The sequence below is a fragment of the Hesperophylax consimilis genome, chromosome 9 (assembly GCF_061612785.1).
Source record: "Hesperophylax consimilis isolate HC1 chromosome 9, BYU_Hcon_1.0, whole genome shotgun sequence".
NCBI lineage: Eukaryota > Metazoa > Arthropoda > Insecta > Trichoptera > Limnephilidae > Hesperophylax > Hesperophylax consimilis.
Genome location: NC_142844.1, coordinates 27,603,231 through 27,631,094, shown reverse-complemented (window position 1 = coordinate 27,631,094; position 27,864 = coordinate 27,603,231). Strand labels below are relative to the sequence as shown.

General features: G+C 32.3%; 1 protein-coding gene across 1 annotated transcript in view; it reads left to right on the top strand.

Moving 5' to 3' along the window:
* Positions 1–26,952, top strand: part of LOC149421187 (lachesin-like) — a 214,561-nt gene extending 187,609 nt beyond the window's left edge. Inside the window, exon 10 of the mRNA XM_089635397.1 lies at positions 26,217–26,952. Within this exon, the coding sequence (XP_089491523.1) occupies positions 26,217–26,386 (170 nt within the window). The 3' untranslated portion in view covers positions 26,387–26,952. The remainder of the gene's footprint in view (positions 1–26,216) is intronic.
* Positions 26,953–27,864: the final 912 nt, after the last annotated feature.

Below are 27,864 nucleotides of genomic sequence, written 5' to 3'. Positions count from 1 at the left end.
TACATACACGGTCATGTATCAAGTGAATAAAAATTTTACCACTTTTTCAAAAATTTTATTTGTAAGATTTTGTAATATATTGGATATATTTCCCAACAGTTGGAAAATTATTGCAATTTCCTCACGATAACTGGTCATTTTTACGTCTCGCTCTGGTTCTCAACAACTCAGATTTGGGATGACATTTAATTTTCTTTTTCTGGTGCTCTCTGACATCGGATGTTGGCTATCATCAGGGCAATGTTCATTCGGCAGGCAGCCAAATAGATTTCAGTCAAATTGAATTATGAAATACTTTCATTTACCTACCTTAAACTTTATATAGTAACTTAAATAATTGAAAGTTCTAGGTACTTGACTTTCTAATCAAAACTATTTATTATACAAACCCTGCAACCTATTCCAATGTATTCTTCGAAATTCTATATCAAATGTTGACAAGTATTGTCTATTTTCAATTCATTGGTAATCGAAACAATCGTAATATTGATGAGAACCGTACCGATTATTATGTTTAGAACAATGCGTCTCAGGAAGCAAATCAAATGCCATTATCTGAAAATGCCTTAGGACCTACAAACAATGAGCGTAGAATTATTATTATTATGTATACTTCCGTCTGTAGTGTTTCTGGGGAAATTCTCTCCAGATTTCATTGTCTGTCGATTGGCACTCGGGAAATAGAATCGAGAGGAATTTTTGAAATCAAATGCGTATTGTTCTTTAGTAAAAATATTTTCATCGCATTTTTTGTGCGAATTTTCAAATCATCTGTTTGTAGATTTTCTTAAAATCGATGAATAAAGAGTGACAGATTCTCAAGTGTTACCCTGGTGGATTACCATAATCCAGAAACGCTGATTGATATATATTCAACCATGTTTAATGACCATACGTGAATAGCCAGGTATTTCTCAACCACCATATTCTCCTCCCCACTCTATTCAGTCTCACAAAACACCCCAAATGGAGATGACATAGTCCCACTAGCTTCAAACCTAAAACGTATTGTGCTTTAACAAAAACATATCCACCACATTTTTTGTGCGAATTTTCAAATCGTTTCTCCGAACGTGGTCAAACACGTGTCCCGACATCGCGGTAATGTATTTGAAATGTACTAAAAGTTTTTCAGGAAACCCCTTAATTTTTTCAATTGTTTCTGGCTTTCACCCTTCAAGGAAGAGAAGAGTTTTAAATAAATTAGCAAGACTCTTTTTTCTCCGTGCAGGGCAATACTGAGCGTATGTTCCACTCTGAAATAAGATACTTAGGTATATGCAATATGTAATTATACTTGTAAAAGATCCACTTTACATATGATTATGGTTAGGTATATATTATACTGTGCGACTTCTGTGTTAGATACCAGAAGTTAAACGCCCATGCTTTACGTACACTAGTCTGAGGGAAAGTTCGTATGCAATCGACCTAAAAGCCGTTCATAAAAAATCTTCATTCTAGGTCTTGTGTGAAAACGAAAAAGACTGAAGGTACTAGAATATTGAAATCTTTAATCATATTTCTGAAGACATTTCACGAACATATGTTTCTGTCGAATTTAAATTTTGCTAGTTTTTAAATAGGAAAAGAAAATTAAATGCTTTATTTTATAAAACGCAGACAGTGGTATTAAAATTCTCACAGGATTAGGCAGATATTTAAAATTAATTACTTATTCTTTAAAAAAAATTATATTCACTACGGAGTGATACACCCGTAAAATTCAGAAAATAATTATAAAAATTTTGTTTCATCACTACTACGGAATCTTTAAACATGTCTACAACATTCCCAAATCCATTATCAAAATGATTTACAGGGGTGTGCAAATTCTTGCCCGTTTTTGGGACGAGTCATTTTTAGATTTGTAAGGAAAGTTTGTTTCACAGATTTTGAACAATTCATTATATTGCAAAGAAAAAATTCTGTGAAAGTTTTATTCAAGTTCTATTAATATTTTTATCATTGGTAGGTTGCCTACAGTACTTGGATAACAACAGAACATGAATAGGACTTGAATATTTATTTTGAAATTTGATGAATTTTTCAAATTCTACGAAACGACCAGTTCTAATACTTTCAAATTTAAATAGCAACATAATGAAATTGTCATTGCTAATCAAATTTTAATTTGATACAATTTTACATTTCTGTATATTTATAAATGTTTTCTTCTGATATACATTTCGATTCCACATATTTATTAATGTACGCATAGAAATATAATCATCGATATTGGTATTTGTTAATACTACGTAATTAATATATATGTATTTTAATGTTTTGTAAATATCCCATCAATCATAGAAGAATAATCTTCGTCATCCATCAATATTATAACAATGAAGCTATGACGAAGATCATTTCAAATTCTCAACGGTGACGTGTATACGAACTATGCATGGGAATATTATAGGTATTGCATACGCCCTACGAGAAACCCACTGGTCTGTGGCTCTTTGGCGCTAAAAATTAGAAAATGTTATCGAAACCTAACCTAACAATTCAGATAAGTGGTTCAACATCAAAAACCAAAGAAATTGAGATGTTTTTTTCTTGTTTTCTCCGCAATTCATGGCTGGTCGGGTCCTTTGAAAGGACAAAATCGATTTTCTGTGTTGCTTTTACATATTATTTGGTACTCGCTTATTCATTCAAGCTCAAGAACCAATTCCATTACAATTATTGATGTTTGACTATCCGCAAGAGTAGGTACTTTTATTCATATGAAATATCAATCACATTTATGTGTAGGTACTTATGTAGTACACTTACTTGTAATTCTGTGAACAGTGGAGGTTATGAAAAGTTAAAAACATGTTTCTAATTTTCTCTAAATCAAAACCAAACTTTCCGCAAAAATCATAAGATCTGTAAGTAATCTGTAAGTACTAAATAGCTATTATTATTAACCATATGTTACGCTACATTTTTTAATGAACAAATAAGGAATTATTCAATTTGTCTAAAGAAATGTCACTATCTCAATGACAATTCTTTTCCAAACATTCTTCAGGCAGTTAAGTACCATAATATTTTATAAGGCGCAAGGAGAAAATATTGCTGATATGAAATATTGTTAACTTATCTAAAATCTCGTCAAATTATTAGCTTTCCTGTTAAAAACGGGACTAGAGGCCTATAACGACAAATTTTATAACAAACTATCAGTAAAGCACGAATATGTTATCAGGAAGTCTGAACACGTGTTGTTCAAAATTATAATATTTTCGCATATCGTGTATTTTATTTATTCGGACTAGGCCACATGCGTTGAACACGTGTTCTGAAATATTCTGAATGACTAATCTTTATTAGGAAATGGTCAAGCAGTCGCATTTAACAGTATCTTAATAAAAAAAGCCGTACTCATTTTTCTCCGTGCGTGATAAAATTATAGTATTGAACGAGGCCACCATTTTCTGACAGACTAAATGCCAAATAGTCGAGTAAAAACGGGACTTTGCTGTTTTAAAATTGTATTTAAATAAGGAATTAAACAAATTGTTCAAAGAAACGTCACAATATAACAACTCTGTTTCCAAACATTCATCAGGCAGGTAAGTACCGTAATATTGATTATTCCGATTTGACAGTTCGTAAAAGGCTCATGCGAACTCTGGGAGGTAAAGAGACAGTGTCCAACACGGCCACCATCTTGAACCGGAACCGGAACGTACCAACAAATTTACAGACAGACTAAATGAAAACGGTCGAATTAAAACATAACTTCGCTATGCTCGGTAAATTAAAAAAAGGATTCAAAATTTATTGACGGCACTATACTATTATTTCATAATTTGTTTTTTCCATCATTCTTATTACACTTTTTTACGTGAATATCGTACCAGATACTCAACTGCTCGACACGAGTATGGGTACTATGGTATTACCCAATCAGGTAAGTTGTGAAGCTGATTAGAATGGGGTGGGCTCTTTCTAATGTCATTTTTATACCCATTTTCTAGTCAGATTTCAGATTCATTGCCACAAACATTGCAAGCTCTTTTTAGATGGTTTCGGTCAAATTTAAACCCCGTTTAATATTTCACAGCGTATTCAATTTATCTCTTCTCAGCTAAAGAACTTGTGGGGCGACCAACTGAACGTCATTCTTCTAAAATTGCTTGGAAAATTGTACGTGTGCTCGTACTGATGGCATTTCAAGCGCAAATTCGTGCCACCTCATCTGGGAATTTGCTACAAAGTGAAGCCACAGTTCGATGCAAACTTCTTGAATAGCGAATTCGGTTTCTCTCAATGGGAATGAGTAAAGGTCAAAACACATTATTAAAACCCGACGCGACCCGATGAAACGCGATGCGTGTTGAGTCGAATCAAATGTATTGTTTTCTTATGACCAGAAACACACTATGAACATCCGACGCGACGCCATGTCGGATGTTCATAGTGTGTTTCTGGTCATAAGAAAACAATACATTTGATTCGACTCAACACGCATCGCGTTTCATCGGGTCGCGTCGGGTTTTAATAATGTGTTCCCGCCTTAAAGGATTATGGAAATGATTGATGTACGGGCTGCGATATCTATATTGATCAGGTCTGAATATCCAAGTTCTCCAAACCATTCACTGTACTTACTTCTTTCCGTCATTTCACTTGTCAAATATCGCCAAAAAAATTATAAATTCGAAAATAATTACCCTCACAGCCTATGTCGTCTTTAGGGATTTTATGTGGAGGGTATTTTTAGAAAGGAAGGAGTAGAAGTTCTTGGAAGGAAAGGGGTATGAGGGTTAGGTAGAATCTGGGGGTCAGTGTGTCCAGAAGTGTCCCACTGCGATGCAAAGCAATGTTCTGAGAGTTCTGGTGGAGAGGTAATAAGATCCCCCTCAACCAGTCTTTGTGCAGGTAGTTTCTCTCATTTGATTACATAAAGTTCTCACAATTTATTTTAGTATCTACCCAGTGGCGTGCAACCCACAAAGGTTTATGTTTAAAAAAAATTTGGTGGAAATTATTTTTTAATAAATTTGAGTATTTTAAACATCAAAACCATTCTACTGAAGTTTGTGTCACCATTTGTTCTTCGTTATGAAAGAGGAACTTATATTTTGACGAGTATTGACTTTCTGATACCTTTCTTATCTTTGGACTTGAATGTTGGCATATTATTATTTTTTTCAAAGATTTTGATGGTAAATCATATTTATCGTCTTCTCGCCTTTTCAAGTTTAAATAAATTTACTAGACCTTCAAAATATTTATCAACTTTTTCACCGTTGGTCATCTGGTTACCAAAGGTGTGTTCATTTAATTTATAGCGAATACATTGCCAATATAAACCATCAATTTGGGAGGCGGGTATAGGTACCGCCGCCTCGGGAACCAGAATACATCTGCGATAGGTAATCATAAGTGGTTCGATAGGTTTGGTCTCGTAACCGGGTTCATTAGGTAAGGTTTGTCCAGGTCATGGCTAAGAGAGAAATACTGGTAGAGGGAGAGACCCTTTGAACACTCCAGCCGGACTCTCTCAACCCATCGTCTTGCACTACAATAGGAAAGGTAGATTCTTGCATAAGTCACTACTAGACACACTGATCCCTAGATTCCTACCCATCCCTCTAACCTTTTTTTCCTTCTCAGAGATTCCTCTCCTTCCTTTCCTTAATGACTTAGCTTTGAGTAAAATAATTTTATTTTTTTAGTAATTTCCTCCTTCTGTATGGATTAAATTAAAAAAAAAATTATGTGTGGTACAAATTTCAACAAATAATATCATATTATCATATATACAAACGTATAAGACCTAGAAAATTAAGGAATACATATTTACCCAGATGCAACACGACAGCTGCACAACACCACTAAGCTATTTAACGATTTACTTTATGTAACAAAAAGTGAAAAAGAAACCTTGTTTAAAACTAAATTAAATTTTCATCCAAAACCAACAGACTGATTGATATTTTAACAAAGATTTCAGATATTTATTCGGTTGCTATTTTCTACGTATTTTCACTGATTCATTTACTGTCCAATATTTTAATATGTTATTAGATTATTACTGAAAAATTTTTGAAACCAGTTTATCCTACTATTATTATTTTATTTATCTTTAAGCAATTATATTGTACAAGTAATAATATTTATTCATTTAAATACTGTGTAAGTAAATGGACTAGTTCCCCTGTGTGATTGAATTAGTTAAATGCTTCTTAACGTATTATTAATTTTTACCTTTTCTTTATCTGTATTAATGAAAAATGTTGCTTGTTCAAAATTTAAATTCTGAAAGTTTTTCACTAATTTGAAATTTTGACAAAACGTTGCATTCAAATACGCGTGTGTTTTTATATACCTGAATTATGAGATGTCGTCTGTGACATGTAAGAACATGATTTTTTTTAAACGGCGCCATCTATTGAAAGCAATAGCAACACGCGCTTTTTTTCTATATGCAAAGATAGATTGAGCCACAGCAACGCATGGCGGGGTACAACTAGTCATTTCAATAAAAAAACAACCTTCACTTTTAGTGGGAAATTTAGGATTATCCGAAGGTTTCCGATTCAAATTTCATTCGATTATTCGAAAGCTTTAGAAATTAGTGAATGACCCTCAGCTCATCAAACCAGTTCATTAGTTTACTATAGGTGCCTGCTTCGAATCAGTCAGTGTAAAGCCACAGTTCACTCTTGGTCAAAGAGCAAAGCAAGCCAATGCATGTACTTATCCCAGGGTTTGCCTCATGGAGCATCTATTCCTGAAGGTACCTGAGGAGATTCGAGGCACAAAAGCAAGATTCAAACGTATCAAGGCAGAAAGCTTTTGTGTGCAGCGAAATTTGTATGCAGGAACTGGACTGCGTTTACATACTAAAACACGGATGTGGTAAAGCGAGTGGACAACTTACACATTTATTGAACATAGACTAAAAACTACTAAGTGATGAACGCTTTCGATTCAGTTGTATCGTAACAGTAGGTTATAAGAATCTTTTAATTATCTATTAATTTTATTTTAGTAATTTTTATATGAAAGTTTATAAATTTATTTTTCTCTTGCTTTAATGTCTCTTGATTTATAATACTTCATCCCTTTGTATAGTAAACTATTTTGTTTATTTGTTTTGTCCTTTTTTGGTAGCCTGATTTCATTGCACGTGTGTAATTTACGTCTGTGAATGTCCTTGCTGTATATAATTTTGGTTACAGGTTATTTATTATTATATGAATACATATCATAATGTAAGAGGTTTGTTTCATTCATTCATCCAATTCATCTGTTTCATTTTTAGTCATTTTAGTTCCTCTAACATTCTGGTTACTTTCGAAATCTTTTTCACCTAGGTATTATTCTCTTTGCCATATTTTGGAATAATTCCAACATAATTTGTTATCTTTCCTTATACAAGAGTAAAATCGTTGAGCAGTAGTTAAAGTGTGTATCAATAATGGAGTTATATATGATGATTGAATCTTGAAATTGGTTTTTAATCACCGAAGGTTTTTTACAATCCATGGTTTTAATAAAATACACGAAACCTTTTTAAAATACATTTACGAATAATTGAATTTCACTTTTCTTTTCGGTAGTAAATGTATGAATGAAGTGGAAACTAACCCGCTTCCCGACATACGGTCGAGCTGAAACTCGGCAAATAGATTTATTGTATTCTGCAATGTATTCTATCAAATTTTGGTGGCAATCACGTATACATATGCGAATATACGCATTCTTTCTTAAATCCCTTAAATCCTAGGTCAAACCAAAAAATAAATACATTTATGAGTAAGAGAAAGCTTAGTGGGAATGTTTCGTGATCCAAATATTTGCCTGACCAATGCTTAAATTTCCACTACAAAACTGCGTTCACTAAATTCAAATGAGATGGAGATCTACGATGTCTGGCTAGTGTAAGTAAAACAGAGCCCTGGGCTCTTCGGCTAAATGGAAAATCTGCTTTCATTCAAATTTGTATGGAAAGCACAGTTAGTTTTCTTCTTTTTCTCACATACCACAATTAAGATGTAATCTATTTTTTATACAATTTACAGTTGCTGCATTTAGCTAGAGATCTCCATGCTAACGTTCCTTCACGAACCGAGCTTAATCTTAGATTTTATTGTGTATACTATCTTCGTCTCCTGGATCTGCATAATATAATGGTGCTCTATCATATAATTAAATGCCTTTATGAATAGCCTTTAGTTCTCCCATTCTCCATGTTCTTTCTCTCCTCTTGGATGTTGGATAGCATCGTATATACTATACTTTATGGATATAAAGTATAGTATATACGATGCTATCCAACATCCAAGAGGAGAGAAAGAACATGGAGAATGGGAGAACTAAAGGCTATTTATAATTACCTGGATAGGTAATTTAAAAATGCATACGCACTTTAACGTGATATCACTTTTATTAATCTTTACTACGAATCGGCTTACGTTAAAAATACCAATAAATATGAATTGGATAAATTAAAGCTTTTCCTATCGTTTCGTTTAAGTAGAATTCAAATAAAAGTTTTAATTACTTTATAAAAAATATATGCGTAAACTTCTAAAAAATGTATTTTTTCATTAGAGATGCATGAACGCATATAATAAATAACTATACAAAATACAATTTTATGGCTAGTATTATCTGTGGCAGTTTCCTTTAATTTTTTTTTTTCTTTCTTACAAAATTATTCATAAAATAAATAAAACACACTTTTTCTTTAAAATCCGGCGTGCTTAGACTCTGCAAACAAGCGATTTTTGTGCTTATTATTATTAGCCTTGTATATTCTTCTTAAAGTTTCAGCATTCAGTACCAGCGTTCTTCATCAAGTGACAAATGGTTTATTTAAAAATTTGCCTCTATCGAATATTTAAAAAAAACTGATCCTTACAAAAGTGCAGATATAGTATAAAAGTATTCCACAGTCATTGTATCCACAGTACACAGTCATTGTATCGTAATGACTTTGTTCAAACTTCCTGCGCTGCAATACTTTTTTTTTATTAGTAACTTAACTTTCATCAAACAGTTTCTTACAGTCAAGAACCATACCAAAAACTTTCATGTGAAGATTTTATTTCTTTTATTTCTCCGTAATGGTAAACAGCGTAAAACATTTTATTATTTTAAGTATTTCAAATCTTTATTATAGTCCTTGTTTTATTTTGTTTTATTCTCGATTATAAACAAACACCCGCAAAACTACCGCAGCAGTTTGTGAGCAGGTCATTTTGTCAATAATAATTATAACACTACAGCACAAGCACGACGAGAAACCACAATGTAGAAAATAGAGATAAAACATATCATTTCAAGTACGTAAAATAAACAGATAGATAATAATGAATTATTATTTTTCGGAATAACTTTTTATTGAGTAAAACCTCAAATTGTAATATTTAAATATTGAAGACAATATTAGTGATTTCTTAAACGAAAATCTGAAACAGAAAAATCAGAAAAGGAAACGGTCACATCTGGGACTCGAACCCAGGACCCTTGTCTTTCCGGGACAATGCTCTACTTAAAAATAAAAACAATAAGATAGGTTTATCTAAAAGACGCTGTCTAAGATTGCATTTAGTTCGGGTTGAATCTTGCGATCATACATAAAGATAGTTGCCAATAAAAATGTGCGGTGAAGAAAATGAAGACAATGTTGGTAGTTCTTATTCGAAGTATGATACAGTTAAAAGTGACCGAGTAGGATAGGGTCCCATTAGCGCAGTTGGTAGAGCATTGTCCCGGAAAGACAAGGGTCTTGGGTTCGAGTCCCAGATGTGACCGTTTCCTTTTCTGATTTTTCTGTTTCAGATTTTCGTTTAAGAAATCACTAATATTGTCTTCAATATTTAAAGATAATAATGAACTCAGGCAACATTCTCATAGGCAAACAAACACCATGAACAAACACAAGATTACAAGCAAAAAATCAATGAATACTAATAAATAGGTACTAATAGCATTTTTACTTCTATGGTGTAATTTGTTTCGATTTTTAAAAACTTCTATTTAATTTTGATGGTGTTTTCGTAAATGAATAAAAGAAAATCTTTAAGCGGAAATTAACCCACTTCCCGTCATCCGATCGGGCTAAAACTCGGCATATAGACTCGTTAATAATAATAATAATAATATTTGGCTAATTTATATAGCGCCGTTTTCGTGAGAAATCACCTCAAGGTCGCTGTACAAATATATTTCTTAAATAGTTAATACTAGATTTACTGACTTATCTCTAAGACTTATATCTAGTGACTTACGACTAAGGCATAGGTATTACTACTATCTTAACGACATATATACGAGTATTTCCATATTTATCAACTTACAACTAAAATTAATATTAACAATCTAATGTTACTAACGCCAGAAGAAGAAGGAAGTTCTATTATATTAGGGTGTTTTTATGGTTAGCTGGATATATATGTTAAATGAATGAAATTAATGAATAAAATCAATCGTCAATCTTAAGCGCATCTAGATGATTCATATGCCAACAATTAAACCGATTGACTTGTTGTGTTCCCGCTGATATTGTCCATTGTACATTGGTAGGCAAGTCAATAAGTTGTCGATGATAATGCATTCTCTTAACTTTTGGTGACAATCTGGAGGACTTTGCCCTAGCAGGCCTAGAAAATCGATCGTTCCGTGGGGTTTATATGAATTATTTCTACTGAACGTATTACTAAAATCTCACATGTTCTAGAGCTATCCCTCAGGAAATTACTAATTAATCGAGCAAACCCTCGTTATTAGAGTCTTGTATTGCCTTAATTACCTGATTTTTTTCTGATTATTTTAAATACCACTATTCGCGAAGTACCTACAGTTATTTCATTATATGTATTAAATCTTACAAAAAAAAATAGAAACATGTTTAATGACGAGTAATTTGGTAAGTAAACTTTCCTTTGATCAAGCTAGCTTATAAAGGACCGCTTTGTCCACAGTAAACTTTGGTATTTACTAACGTTATATGATCCCATCTTATGGAGAATATTTCCAAGAAAGGCGTGGGGCGAGGTATTGGTGACCATGATGTTTATGCATATTGCTGTTCAGTTTGCACAATTTTCCATGAGAGAATTTCGCGAGTCCCACATTGAAGAGCATGCACCATATTGTGTCAACACCGCACTGTGGACAAAATACCGATTTTAGGAGGATTAAATTAATTTTGAGTTTTCTTAAATTTTATTTTAATTAATTACAATGGGTATATTAAAAAAATCTAAAAAACTTAAATGGTGAAAGAATAAATAAAATTTACTTATTATGAAAGATATTCCGCACCCCACACTCAAAACAAACTACACACAACTATCATTTGTCGGAAAGACGTGCCCAAAATACTATGATATCTTTTCGGGCGCTGATATTTTCTATTAAATATTAATTTAGTATGTTAGAAAAAATTCAATCAAATTGTAAAATTCATTCTACGTATATTTTGTTTTTCTTTGGATGATATTTTATAATGCAAGTATATATCATATCTATACAAGTACTTAGTTTAATCATACATTCCCGTTTTACGTTCATCTACATAATTTTAATCTAAGTTCTAAATCTAAAATTTAAGTTTTTTTCTGTAAATAATATGAATTTTATGCGGAAACTTAATTATTTCAATAATAATAATATATATACGTATTAGATCTGTCAAAGAACTTATATATAAAAATGCAAAAATCAGTCATTTTAAATATATGTAGCATTACCCTCTGATATGAAAATATCTGAAGTCGGTGAATTATTTTCCCATTTGATCTCTGGTGATTTGACGTGTTGTTCTGGTATCGTATTTTATTTATTATGCTTATATAATGCACTTCTATGATGTGGATTAACTAGATGATCATTTGTGGTATAGTGTGTGAAAGGGTTTAGTTTTTCCTGTGGGGAAGATTAAGCCCGGACATAAAGTCGGAAAAAATAAATACATATACATTTATACATATATATTATATTTCTGCAATATGTAAAATTTGACTAGTAATCTCTGTAAAAGCCCTACCGGCGATAAATCAATTAAATAATTACAATGAATTACAACATAATTTATATATCATTCAAACATTCAAACCCACATGAACGATGATGGTGTAGATTGCGGCACCGTAATTGAGGCAGAAAAAGGAGTTCTATCCTCTCTCTGTTCTGGGGAGACTTGTAACCAACACACAAAGTAATTGCAAGATTTCGGCACTTATGGTGGTATCTCTAATTACGTGTTGAGACGACGGAAGTTGATCGAAGACTCGTTTAAAACACTGATTACTGTGACATTTCATCACTACACAAACGGCGGACATCACTGACAATGATTACAATGTTTCACAGTGTTTAAATTTATCTCTTAGATGTTCAATAGATGGAGATGGATCGCTTACTTTTTAACGCTAGCTGCGTTCGGAGGCACCGTGTTTTGTACCAATCAAACGCGGACACAAATGATGTTTCCTGGCTCTAAGGTTGGACGGTCCGAAAGAAGGAAATAATGTGATGCAGCCAACAAATGACAAGCGTCGTAACGGAACTCCACATCATACTAGAACCTTTTTAAGTAATACTTTGTGATTAACCTGAATTACACAATGACTGATAAAAATAAAATACATATTATCATTACGATTTTCTTCAATACTGTCGATAAAATAGCTCGACTTGCCATCGTGAAAAAACTTCAAATGAAAAATATCTGTATCTATAGATACCTATTCAAAATGTCTGACAAATGTGCACAATTCAGACAGGCAACATTGTGTAATCGCGTTGATTGTGTGTCAATTGTTATCGTGTTATCGTATTTTGCATACTCTTATAATTTTCAAAATTGCTTTGTCTATTTATTTATTCCCTCTATTTTCAGCTTATTGACAACAGTGCGCCGGTATTTGGCAAAAGCGCAAGAGCGTGGTTTGATATCCTTGATATGTGAACAAATATGTGCATCCAATTTTCTGTTTCAAAATTCTATTGGACGTAGATTGAATCTAAATGGCTGAAGTGAAATAAAATTCTAGGTAAATAAAACTAGCTTCGTAACATAATACAACTTCGAATATTGAACTTGTAGAGGGAACAATACAAGTTGATTGTATGAAGAAATGGCTTGAATAAAATAAAATAATTGCGTTTGAATTGTGGCTTTCCGCACATGAGCAAGTCATAATCCAACAAAATGACTTCGCTCTTACTAATAAAGGTGTTTTAAATTTGTACTAATTATAAACTAATGTATAATTTACGAATGTTTAGTTTTGCATTTTTTTAAAGGGGGGCTCTAATGATTTTTACTGGTGACATATGAATATTATCCATAGCTTTTATAGTTTTTTTTTTTTAAATTAAACCCATTGGATAAAAAATGAATTCTGCACAACCTTCCCATACCACAATAACGTATGTATAAATTGCTTGAAAAAGTACAAAGTAAAAACATCTTAGTGTTTCTAGATTAAGGATTGTTCTGAAAGAGCAGAAAATGTAACATAATTCGAAGAGTCTTTTGGTAGTAGCATTGTTATGGGCCTCCCAGTGCAGCTGATCTTCTATAATAAGAATTTTAAACAATGACATTGACTGTACTGAACTTCTGTCCCTTATTAACTTTAATATACCTTTGAGACGTACACGACATACAGTGCTATTCCACACGCTACATTATAACACAAATGCAGCATCCAATTCGACAATTAACCGTGCTCTTCATAATGTAAATAATATTTGTCTTAACTGACATTGACATTTTTTCGGATTCACTGCCCAAATTCAAACGTGGCATCATGTCAATAATTTAAAGTATTCAATGCCCATACATGCAGACATACACACACACAAACACTCACACATACATTACACACGTCACACACACACACACCTATAAACTACACAAGTCACCTGGTAATTAAGGAATAAACATACCACTTAGCAGACATTACAAGGAAACATATCATAGGTACACAACATGAAGTATCTTATTCCTGTATATTTTTTCATCTCTGTAAATCATGTACTGTTTGTTTCTATAATATAAAATAAAATAAAAATAAAAAATAACCCCTAAGGGCCGATCAGGGTTCATCTGCCTATAATATGAACCCCGCAAATAATTCTTTATTTTCTGTGACGTGTTGTGTAAATAATCTATAAAAAATAGTTGTTATGTTTCTACCTATCGTGTTATTTATATTTTACAATCTTCTGGTATGCATTAAGCTTTATATCGCATAAATACACCTTCTACAAAATAAACCAGCGCTTTACAGTAAACTTCTCATAAAGTAAACGAGGTGGCGAATAATATTCTGTACTACAAAGGATTATTTGGACTTAGCAGGGATGAAATTTGAAATAATGTAACACTAACAAGGCCTCATACAATGTATATTATTTGTATCGGGACACAGCCAGGAATTTGAAAACCTTTGTTTCACCAAACCCTAGAAATGAGTTGAACTGAATTTTATAATAATTAAACTTTCAATTAAAGGGAAGGTACGGATCTGTTTGGTTCTTATGAATTCGAGTATATTCTACCAGAATTATTTGAACGCTAAGCACAGTTTCTCTCGTAAAATAGAACGCCCATACATTACACCAAACAAGTACCTGCATAGGTCTGTAGTTACTACCTCAATGTTGGCATGTAGCAAAATGGAAGTGTTGGAAAATAAACACTTATTAACATGTACTTAACCGTTAAAATTCACGGATATTATAATGCTGGATTTGTAAAGTTGAAAGTGTTTATAAAATATTTGCCTCAAGATCATTGCCAATTTAAAAGAAGTATATATAGAGACAATCATTGCCATTATATTTTTACCTTTTGAGCAAACACCGTTAGCAATAAACTTTAAGGATTGATTGTTTTACAGAATTTGAACAATTCATCAAATTTCAACTTTCATTTTCAGGTTCTGTGAGACACCTATTCATGTTCTGTTATTATATCATTATGGACCAGTCACTTCGCATAACTAAAATAATAACAGAACTTCAATAAAACTTTCACAGTACCTACTTTAAAATTTACTTTTTTATTTATTTATTTTTTTTTTTTTTTTATAAAACACAGTATAATTATTTAAATTTACATAGTAAGAATTTAAAATGTAAATAATTGTTCAAATTCTCTGAATCAACCAATCTTTAAAGTCATTAGTGATTCAAATTTAGTCTTCTAAATTTTCCCAAAAACATACTGTAAAAAATTAAACAATAGTATTACAATGTTTTTCGAATGACCACCGACCGTAAGAAACTTTAAATATCATTAGCGATATTCAATATATTTTATTTTCCTGTCAATTTTTGACAAATTTAGATGTGTCGAAAATTATTACATAAGAAATACGAATATCAAAAGTTGAATTATTATTAAAATATAATCATCTTGGTACCTACGCCATCGCTTCTAATTTATAAAAATAAACGTTCATTGAACGTGAATAATTTAACGCATTACATTACGCAGGAATATTTCACATCACTCATATCATAACAGACAAACGAAATAAGCACGTTTGATATTTTTTATTTTGCTAGAAACCTACTCTAATTAGCACCTTTTCCGTAAAACTTAGGACATTAAGTCTTCTATAAATAAAATCTAGACTAGGCGTGTGGATGTTAAAAATGACACCAAAATTATTGGTTCCAAACATTGGGTAACGAAAACATTTATCAAAAAGAAAGTGCATTATTCGCAGTAATTTTGTTGGTCTACAGAGAGCAAATTTGTCTCCAAAGATTATGATATCGAAGCGAGGCAACAGAATCAGATACTTATGAAATTGTCCATTACTAGGCCGAATTATTAAGAACTTGTAAGACACGCCATATCTAGAGTTGATAAATCGATGCATTGAGTAAAATAAATTATCTCCGCCATTGTGAGTTCAACGAATAGCGAGCCCTACCTGACACCAACTGCAGCTATTTAAAATAGGACGTAGAATTTGTTTTAGTTCAAGTCCGTCCTTTCATTGGTCTGTGGATTCAACAAAGTCTGGACCTAAACAAACTCATCGTGCGGTTTCAAACACACTCATCGTGTGGTTTTAAACAAACTCAACCTGTGAGGAATTAGAACATTTTCTTGGCATTTTATTAATGTTTATCTTACAACCGAAACAACCGTAAATAATATATGTTATGTTCCTGTGCAAAATGAACACTTTGAATGCCCTATAGAAATGTTCAATTATACTCGAACAAGCTTTTCCTTTTTTCTAAATATGAATGAGAATTCTTTAACTCATTCATATGCTACAAATATTGGTTAATTGAAAAAAAATACTGCTTGAAGGGAATTAAATGTCGTTTACACTGTTAACCGTGTTGCATTTACAAGTATTTACGTTAAACCTGTGACCTGTTAGGGAAACCAGGGTGCCTAATAAATTAATATGTTTTTAATTTGTATTGAAATAACTTTTCTTTTAATAACCTCTGAAGGTACTACTCATCAATTTAATATATCATTAAAGATAATAATAATAAATCTAAACGGACTACGTGGTCTAGAGGTAAGGCTCTCGACTAACAAGCTGGGAAGTCGCGGGTTCAAATTCCGACGTACGCAAGTAAATTTTATTTGATTAAATCATTTTATTAGAGTGGAAAATACTCTCAGTATCGCCCTGGTGCAAGACCGCCTTTCAGAATTGTAACGTTGCTTGAAATAGCTTTGGCCGTATTTGGTGGCCTGATCTGAATAGCCAGGTACTTCTCCGACTTTCTCTTCTCTCTCTCATTCCCCTCCCCACTACCTTCAACCTCACAATATACCCCAATTGGGGACGCCATAGTCTAACTGGCTCCAGACAGTTGGGAGCAGTTGGGATTCAAATAAAAAATAAAACAACCAAACAAACAGAATAACATACAGAAAAATACAAAGGTAACGGTCTCAACTGGGAATCGAACCCAGGATCTCTTTCTTACCGGGACAACACCTCTAACCACTCGGCCATTTAATATTTTTTATTTTTTAGAATAATCAAATAGGATTTGACCTTACTGGGGTTACCCCGTTCTAAGGTCACATTGTTTTGTGTATGAATTATAAATTAGGTCAAGTTTTTCTTGTAAGTCTGTTCATTTGGGAGGCGGGTTTGAGTACCGCCGCCCGGGCAACCATTTATTGGATTACCAACACTACTGCCATAGGTCACCCCAAGTGGTTCGCTAACCTTGGTGGTTTAGCAGGGGTGCCCCGGTTCATCGGAGGAGATTGTGTTCAGGATGCGGCTGCTCACCTGAGAAACTGGTTTGGGAAGACCATTTGACTTCTCCAAGTGGTCTCTAAGCCCATCGCCTTCCGCCGCAATGGGAGGAATATATTCTTTATGTCACCTAGATTCTAAATCTATTCTTTATGTCACCTAGATTCTAAATCAACCCTTATACATTTTACCTTCCCAGAACTTTCTCTCCTTCCTTTCCTTAAAAAAGAACATTCACATTGCATCCTAAAATCCACATTGTAAGGGCCTCCTGTGTGGGATAAATATAAAAAAATTAAATAATTTACTTCAGTTTTTGTAAGGACTGCAAAATTCCGCAAACATTCAGTGAATATTTAACGGAAATAAATTGAATGAATTTCATCTACGCAGAAAATTTATGTGATGATTTTCTAATAGAAAACTATGGGTGTTATATAATTATTTAATAGAAAACTATGCCTGTTATAGAATTCTCTAATAGAAAACTATGTGTGTTATATAACTCTCTAATAGAAAACTATGTGTGTTATGTAATAGAAAACTATGTGTGTTATATAATTATTTAATAGAAAACTATGTGTTTTATAGAATTCTCTAATAGAAAACTATGTGTGTTATATAATTCTCTAATAGAAAAATATGTGTTTTATAGAATTTTCTAATAGAAAACTATGTGTGTTATATAATTCTCTAATAGAAAACTATGTGTCTCATATAATTCTATAATAGAAAACTATGTGTCTTATATAATTCTCTAATAGAAAACTATGTGTGCTATATAATTCTCTAATAGAAAACTATGTGTGTTATATAATTCTCTAATATAAAACTATGTGTGTTATATAATTCTCTAATATAAAACTATGTGTGTAATATAATTATCTAATAGAAAACTATGTGTCTTATATAAATCTCTAATAGAAAAATATGTGTGTTATATAATTCTCTAATATAAAACTATGTGTGTTTTATAATTCTATAATAGAAAATTATGTGTGTTATATAATTCTCTATTAGAAAACTATGTGTGTTTTATAATTCTAATAGATAACTCTCCAATTATTAGTTATGGCGTCATTTGCGGTAGTTAATAATCCGATTAATACACAAATTACTGAATTTTTTTTTTTACAGTAATACCGCACAAGAGTCCCAACTGCTCCCGTCTGGAGCCAGTGAGACTATGGCATCCCCAATTGGGGTATGTTGTGAGGCTGAGGGTATTGGGGAGGGGAGGGAGATGGGGAAGAGGAAGGTGGGGAAGTACCTGGCTATTCAGATCTGGTCACCAAACACGGCTAAAGCCATTTCAAGCAACGTTTCAATTCTGAATGGTGGTCTTACACCAGGGCGATACTGAGAGTATCTTCCACTCTGGAACGTGCCGCAAATATACTATATATTATTTTAAATTAATTAATTGTGAAATAACACAAATTAATCAAATAAAATTTATTTGCGCACGCCGGGTTCGAACCCGCGACCTTCGGATCTGTAGTCAAAAGCGTATACCACTAGACCACGCCGGCCGTAATGCAGAACAATAATGACAGTTTAAGATTACAATTAGCCCTTCAGCGGCTAGTAAAGGATTTATAGATAAGCTATCACTAGCCCACGCGTACCCGGCGCTACTCGGGGTTATTTTTGGTTTGTATTAAAGCTTTGAAGTTGTGATTTTTAGTGTACCTGAAAACTTAGTGCATTGTTAAAGTGGGATTAATAAACTACATTACATCGACTATAATTCTATTACGTATCTTATTCTAGTGCAGAGATTATGCGTTAAGTTTTGCTTGGCGTCCCCGACTTTTTCTACCATTCAAATCATTCTCTAAACACCCAACAAACATCGAACAAACTTTGAAATTTTTACAGCAAAATCCGTACAGTAGTGTTTGAGCCCATTAGGCACACACATGCAGACATTGCCTTTTATTTATATGTATATATATATATATATATATATATATATATATCGAGATCAACATAGTACGAGAGGGGATAAATATATATATTTTTCCCCTCTCGTACTATGTTATATGTATGTATATATGTGGGAAGCATAGAATGAGGACAGTTTTTCGAGCGCGCCCATACTTTGGGGACATTTGTATATATATATATATATATTAATAATATTTGTTAATATCATATTAGTTAGTATCAGTATTAATAACCTTAGAGTTGCAAATACTAACGTTTAAGTATCTGTAGGTAATACATTAGTACCTACCTACTTCAAAAAAATATATTTGTATGGATAGGATAGATAGATTAGTTCGATCATCTACAGAAAAGTTTTCACAAAAAAACTCAACACATAAACACGCTACAAGGTTCAGAGAAAGCATATTAATCCCAAAATCAAACAAAACTATATTTCAAAAAGGACCACACTACATGGCCATTAAAGTATATGGTTAACAACCTTCCACGTAGCATAAAACATACTTAAATAGTAATAAACTTAAAGTTAAATCATCACTAAAAACATTTCTTTTAAACAAATGTCACTACATCTTAAATGAATACCTTACATAAATTAAATACCTCTGTTTTTTTTTATTTATTTAAATACATTTGTTAACATGAAATTGTTTGGTTATGTAATATAATGTGTATTTGTTGGGTTAGCTGCTAGAAGAAATAGGATTTAACCTATAAGCTATACCCTTTGCACTCTGTTTTTTTGTGCAGTAAATATTTTTTTAAATTCGAATTTGAATTTGATAAGTGTTTCAAAGAAAAGTTTGTTTCAAAAAATTACGAAATAATAAGCACATAATAACAACAAAAGCACAAAATACAAACCACAATAAAACAGTGGACATTACAGATAAAACGTGTGAAGTCAAGTATAACAAACGAGACGCAAGAGAAGCATAATTCATTATCGTCCCAGTGAATTCGTTAGACCCACGTTAGACCAGAGATTATAAATTGTTTGCGGCGCGGGTTCACTGCTCAGTGAGAGTCGGCAGCAGATTAGACTCGCGTCCCAACTCTGCGTGGTCTGGCACTAAGTACACGTCAAAAGGTGCCGATCTGGCTCAGAGCTCAAGCATCTAGTATGCCCGGGCAAAGGCCATGCAGAGCACAAGGTATAAGTAAGGCAGAAAGTCAGCATAGAAGGCAGCAGAAAGACCACGCGAAATGCCGGCTGAAAAGCCGCGACCGGCCACAAAGGGAATGGAAATAAAAACGGCTGCAGTCGTCAACTCACTCATAAATCACCTTTGTGCGAAATTCTTTCTCCGGACCACACTCAAAAGGTTGTATTCATCGAGCGCACGAATTGGCGAAACAAAAATTTACTTTATTTTCTTTGGAAGTCATTCATTTAAGCCTGGAATAAATGTGTAAATTAAATTTAAATATTCTTCAATCATCGCAAATTCAATTTGTGGCATCATTTTAATTTGATGAAAATAAAATACTTTGTATTCACCACTATTTAATCAAAATCATCGACATGTTTCGAAACTAACCGTATACTGAAAATTATTTTTTTAGGATAAATTATTTAAAAAAACACTTTTCCCACGTGAATGAAATGTTTTTTGTAGATGAAAAGTAGCCTATGTCACTTTCCAGTCTTCCGACTGTTCCTATGCAAAAAATCACAACGATCGGTCGCTCCGTGGCGACGTGAAAGAAGGACAAACGAGAAAACACACTTTCGCATTTATAATGATTTAGGATAAATAAATACAAGAGTACCTATTTACCTGTCACAGGTGAAATCTATATAATATAGGTATATAAAAACACACGCGTATTCGAATGCAACGTTGAGTTTAAAGTAATCGGCGAAGAACTTTCGCAAATTTAAGATTTTGAACAAACGAACATTTACATTTTTATTTATTATATATAGACTATGGATAAACTTTTTTTAAACAACCATTTTCAACATGTTTGAAAACCAATGCTTTCTTTATCAGGACACAAAGAATACTAATATTATGTATTTGTACATTGCATCGTGATGAAGAAACCATTGCTTTGTTTTAAAACATAGCAATAATATTTATTAAATAGTGGTTCAAACAAATTTTATTATTTTCATTTAATTAAAATGTTGCCATGTCTTGCAGAACTTACTTAGTTGATCAAATATAATTGTAAAGTTGCTCATCTCGAGACAGTAATTCCCGTGAGATGAGTAGCGGAGGAATAAATAAAATTCTAGATATTAGAGCATTTCTTAAATATCTTTTTACCTATGTAATATTCGTTCTTTAAAATTACTTTTATAACCAATCCATAGTGGAATACGGCATCATTTCCTGGGACTGCGCCAGTAAAAATATATTATTTAAAGCTTAGAAAACTCCGATACTAACATATTAATCATATTTAAAAAATTCCCAGGACTGAAAATTTAAAAATGACATTAAAAACATACACTCGACGGGTTGTTTCGGAGAATTTGAACTTGAAAATTTTCGGGTTCTGCGAAAATCCTATTCAAGTTCCGTTATTACATCATTATAGGCTAGTTGCTTGACAGAACTGAAATAAAAACAGAACTTGAAAAATCTTTCACGGAACTTAAAAATGAACGTTGAAATTTGATGAATTGTTCAAATTCTCCGAAACAAACCATCCTAAAGATGAATTGTTTTAAAAAAAATTAAAAATCCATCAAATTTAAAAGTTGATTTTCTTGTTCTGTGAAGGTTCTATTTATGTTCTGTTATTGTATCATAATTGGCCAGTTGTTTAACAAAACTAAAATAATAACAATACTTGAATAGAACCTTCACAGAACAAGAAAATCAACTTTGAAATTTTATCAATTGTTCAAATTCTGTGAAACAAAATGTCCTAACTTTCAATTACAATATACATTTAACACCTCACAAAATATCCACAATATTAGTACCTACAAGACATGCATAGTAATGCACACCTACAACAAATGCCTAAAGTAAATATATCCTTTGGACAAAACACTAAAGAAACCAGGCTATAAAGTTATGCAATTCACTTCCAATATAATTTTCAACATACTTACAGAACTCAATAAATATATACGAAATTGGCTGTGATCCTTATAAGTTATAATTATGTAAAACAGAAAACGATTTTGCATTTTAATTCTAAAATTTTTACTTTTCTTATATGCTATAATTAAGTCTTAAGTTCAACTTTTTATATACTATAACTAAGTTCACTGTTATCAGTAATTTACCATTGAAATAATCTTCCACGACACAGGTTAGCTCCTAGCGTGGAGGACAATATACAATATCGTTATATTATTAATATGTTAAGAATAAAAAATAAAGATGCATTGTTATTACCAATTTCTCAAACTATCGATTTAAACGCATTCATATTTCGATTTAATTGTGAAGAAAAATCAGTTTCCTATATTACAACTTAAAAGACATTAAGATTTCGAATGCATTAATTTCAGCATGAAGTTTCTGTAAGCGGACTTCGTTTATGTGAGCTTTCTTGAAACAGACTATAAAATAACTGAGAAAACTTTTCAAAGAGAAATTTACCCTAAAGTAACTTATTCTGTTCAAGAGTCATTTTCCCCGAAATCGATAAGGTATCATCAACTGCACTTTCTGTTAAACGCAATGTGCCATTATTTATGCAAGCGTCTTTTAAAAGTTTTGTCTTATTACCGATATACGAGTAATAAGACAAAACTTTTACATGACGTGAAATGTCAGGATTGTGTGATACTATCCTACAAAACAAAGTAGAAAGAGTAACAAAGTAGAAAAAGTAACAAATTAGAAAGAGTAACAAAGTAGAAAGAGTAACACAGCTAACCCAAAAATGAATCACGATAGTACTTTTTACCGTGAAAAGCTCAAATCACTCTCGTTGAAAAATTATATCGCTAACCTTATACAATATGTATAAGATTTGCAACTCATTCCCCCTTTCCTTTGATATACACATATATATAGGGTGTTGACGCACTTGACTAACTGTATCCAGTGAATTTAAAAAAGTTAATGAAATTTAGGTTTGATTTTAAAAGTTAATGATTTTCAATTTGAATTTAAAAAAGTTAATTAAATTTAGGTTACGATGATTTAAAAAAAAAATCATTTTAAAAAGTCAAAAACGATTTCGAAAAATTTCACCGGTGACTTAGCCGAGTAACCGCTCAACACCCCACATCGACCCTAGCCGTCCAATTCCTTTTGAATACTGAAATAATTAAAAAAAACATTACTGAATGCTGTGAAAGGACTTTAGGATGCGTGAAAGGGAATTGAAATCCTGTAAAAGACCTGGAATTATAACGTTTATTCATTTATATGTTTTATATTTAATAAGCAATAATTAGTCGCCTGAAATAACCATAGAAATTGAAAATATCTCCCGAGTAAAAATAAATGCCGCCGACGGGAATTGAACCTACACCTTCTATATATTTCAGGCGACTAATTATTGCTTATAATAATTTGTTATCCTTTGTGCTATGCATAAGAAACCTTGTCTTATAAACATTAGTTTATCATTAAAAAGTCAAAATATTTCACCATCAAATGTAGATATAATATGTCTCGACGCCATCTAGTGGGAAATTTGGCACTAACAAAGCCTTTTCTACAAAAATAAAGTTGGTTATTTACAGCTGAAAAAATATAATAAAATTGTTGATTGAAGTACTAGTACATATGGAATTATTTGGCGTGTTGGAAATAAGCCGACGTAGCTTAGTGGTTCAGAGCACCTAACCGAACATCAAAAAGTGCGGGTTCAATTCCCGTCAGCGGCATTTATTTTTACTCAGGCGATATTTTCAATTTGTATGGATATTTCAGACGACTAATTATTGCTTACAATAATTTGTTATCCTTTGTGCTATGCGTAAGAAACCTTGTCTTATAAACATAAGTTTATCGTTAAAAAAATAGTTTTATATATGTTATCTGTGTAGCACAGTTCTAAAGAGTACAGTTTATTTACAGTTAAATCCATTAACGCTTTGTAAACCTAATCAGTTTAAAAAAAACGGTTTTATTAAATTGAGCCTAAAAAGTATCCTTTCATATCGTACAAAATACAAAAAGTAATCCGGCGAATTTATAAAGCCCTCTAGGCATCGAACAAAGTCGCTTTTCCATTCTTTACGAGTTCTTAATGTCAGCCAATTATACCTTAAGATAAGCATTAAAATAATATGGAATCAAAACCATCACTGTACGTATGTCACCCATAGTAATGATACAAGAGCAAAAACACAAAGGAGACTTGGTACCGAAATACACGACACATTTACTCAGTCACCATATGTATACAGCGCCTTACGCATACTACAAACTGCCACTACAGACATAGCAAGAACTATTCCTTTAACAAAAACATCATTAAATGGCTAATGAGAAAATATCACAAGGATATTGAAGACTTTATGAAATGGAACTTGTTATTCTTTATGCATTGCTGTTATATCCGTCTTACTATGCAGATTTAAGTGTTGAGAAATCTTTGTTTAAAAGTAAAGGGTTCTTTAATATAATTGTGTTTATTTACGTTACAAATAATAGGTCTGGATTTAGCTACACTGTCCATTACCCGAGGGTTGGTAATTCTCTGGTTCGAGATGCTTGTTCCCTGTTACTATAACCTCACAAGCATCTGTCACACTCTAGCGACATCTGACGATCTCTGGAGTAAGCTTTATGACTAGCGCCATCTATCACTTAAATACTCAACTTATTACCATACATCACAATTGCTGATAGTACTGTCTTGCATTTTCACTTTACATTATTTTATTTATTTGTATGTTACCTAATCGTCGTCTTTGTAATTAAATGTTTAAAAGTGTACTCTGTTTTCATTTTCTTTTACACACTTCATTTTTTTTTTTTTTAAAGAAAGACAAACATTCCCGGGTTACGAATAACCCAACAATGTTTGAAAATCTCCTACTACCATCACAGAAAGCCGAAAATGTTGCTTGTGTTGTGATGGAGGACTTAGCCAGCCGAGGAATCGAACACGCGACGCTCGGGTGAGACCCAAGCGCTATGCCCACTCAACCACTGACCGGTCAAATCACATATTTTATTAATTCTTCTCCATCAATATTCATCAATATTTAACATTTCCTAAATCTGTAAATAACATTGCAGTGAAATATTTTTACTGTTCATACGGAGAAAACTTAGTGATATCGAATATTTCTAATTTATTAAGAATCTCTTCAAATTATTCGAAATCCGGTTAAAAACGGGATTGCAGGCCTTTGAGGAATGAATTGATACATTTCCTAAAAACTTTTTTTAAAACATGAATGTGTTATCGCGATGTCTATTCTAATTCTAATATTTTAGAATTTCGTCATTGTATATTATCGGGACAAATGTAGGTGCATGAACACGTGTTCAGATATACTAGGAATGCACCAAAAGTATGGTAGGAAACGGCCTGCAATCCCGTCTTTAACCTATTTTAATAAAACAGCAATACTCATTTTTCTCAGTGTACCTTTGAACAGGTTACACCTAGGGAGGTAGGTAATGTAAAGCATACAATAAAATAATACAGAACATTAATTTTGGTAATTACTTTTTTTTATGTAAATATTCAATAAACGCCGATTTATCATAAAAAATGGTCTCACTGACTCATAAATAGGTTTTTTTTTTAAATTTAACATTTTGAATAAGTTGTTTAATAGAATTTGAACGATTCTTCAAATTTCAACGTTCATTTTAGGGTTCCGTGAAAGTCCTATTCAATTTCTGTCATTATATCATTATAGGCCAGATACTTGACAGTACTGAAACAATAACAGAACCTGAAAAGAACTTTCACAGAACGTGAAAATTAACTTTGAAATTTGTAAGAATTGTTCTAATTCTCTGAAACAACCCCTTTTAAGTTATCATATATTTCAAAATTCGAACTGCCCATGAATAGGGGTGGTTATTCTGTTCATCGAGCGAAACTGTTCGCAAAAAGGAATCAATGAAATCATTAACACTGCACCTTTGTCCGCAGAGTACGACTACGCTCTGGACTCGGCCACACCGGATCCGCGGGCGCTCAGTTCCGGCAATTCAGACAGGCACACTTCCGGTTCCCTTCTGGCCGCCATTCTGACCGCCCTACTCCTCAAAGTATACAGCGACACCTACAGGATAGCCATCCCCATTGTCACCTGTAGTTGAGGCCAGTCCATTATGTAGGTGAGAAGAGTCTACAATGTGGTTGAGGCCAGTCTACTATGTATGTATGATGCTATAAAGTTCCCTCATATCTGCCTGAAAATATCTCATCTCTACAGAAAGGATTATCGAGGAAGGAAAATAAATGGATGATTCATAAACAGTGATTATATTATAAATTCTGATTACTTTATTGTAAGAAATGTGTACATATTCGAAAACTAATTAATATTATTTGTATCGAAAATTGTGTCGGCACTCCACACTAGCGACAAAATTCTTGTAAACTAAATTGGTACATCCTATTCCGAATTCTAATGCTGCGTATAGACGTGAAATAAGGGAAACGAAAGAAGTAAACATTTGCGCTAGATTCGTTCCTTTCCCATGTGCTCAGCAATTCGACTCACATGTTTATAGATACGCATTCTAAGACTCAATAAAAATGTTAGCTATAAATCATAAAAGCGCAGATCTATTAAATTTTGGCAGTCTGCGATTATTTTTTTGAAATAGCTAAATACCTTGTAATGAACGCCTTGATTCAATTTATTCTCTGAGGTAGATTACACATATGTGAAAAAATCTAAAATTATTTATAAAAATCTACATGACAAATGTATTTATGTTATCATTTCAGAGCTTCATTTTCATTATTTTTGTATTACTCCGTCATTAACTATGTAAGAATTTAGATAGATTTTGTGTTTAATAAGTTTTATTTTACAATATACATGGAGAAAACTTACTGCTATAAAACATAGCTAATTTATTTAAAATCTCTTCTAATTATTCGTATTCCTATTGAAAAGGGGACTACGGGCCTTTAACTAAATACAAATAAACTGCTAGATTTCCTAATATAATATCAGTAAAACACGACATACATATACGTCACCAAAACACATTTTTTTTGTCATTACATTTAACACGTTTTTAGTACTGTTTATTTGGAAATGGCAAGCTGTCACCTTTTAAAAGGATTTTAATAAATCACCAGCATTAACTTTCTCCGTGAATACTTATTATTTAATTTGTATAGTTATAAGCAATTACAGCCTCCCAAGTAACAACACTTTTTCAGCTTCTTTAAAATATCTCAAATATTTATTTTTTCCAGCTTTACACTAATTCCAAGATAAAAAAAATATAAATAAAATAACTTTGTTTGAATACCATCAGGTATTCGGGTTCAGGTTGAACTGAAACCGATTGGTTATAAATATATTCAATAAAGTTGTATTCAAACAAAGTTATTTTATTTTAATTATTATGATTATGTATACCCAAGTGTTTGCTACATGTGAAAAAATAAATCCTTTCAACAAAGATTACATTTCAAATAAATTCTAAAAAAACTGAACACAATCTTCAGAATGTACCTAATAAATGTTAAGTAAAATGTGTAGGAATGACAACCATAAAATTTTAAACGAAGATCAGGGAACATTTTAACTTTACAGAAAAAATAATTATTCAGA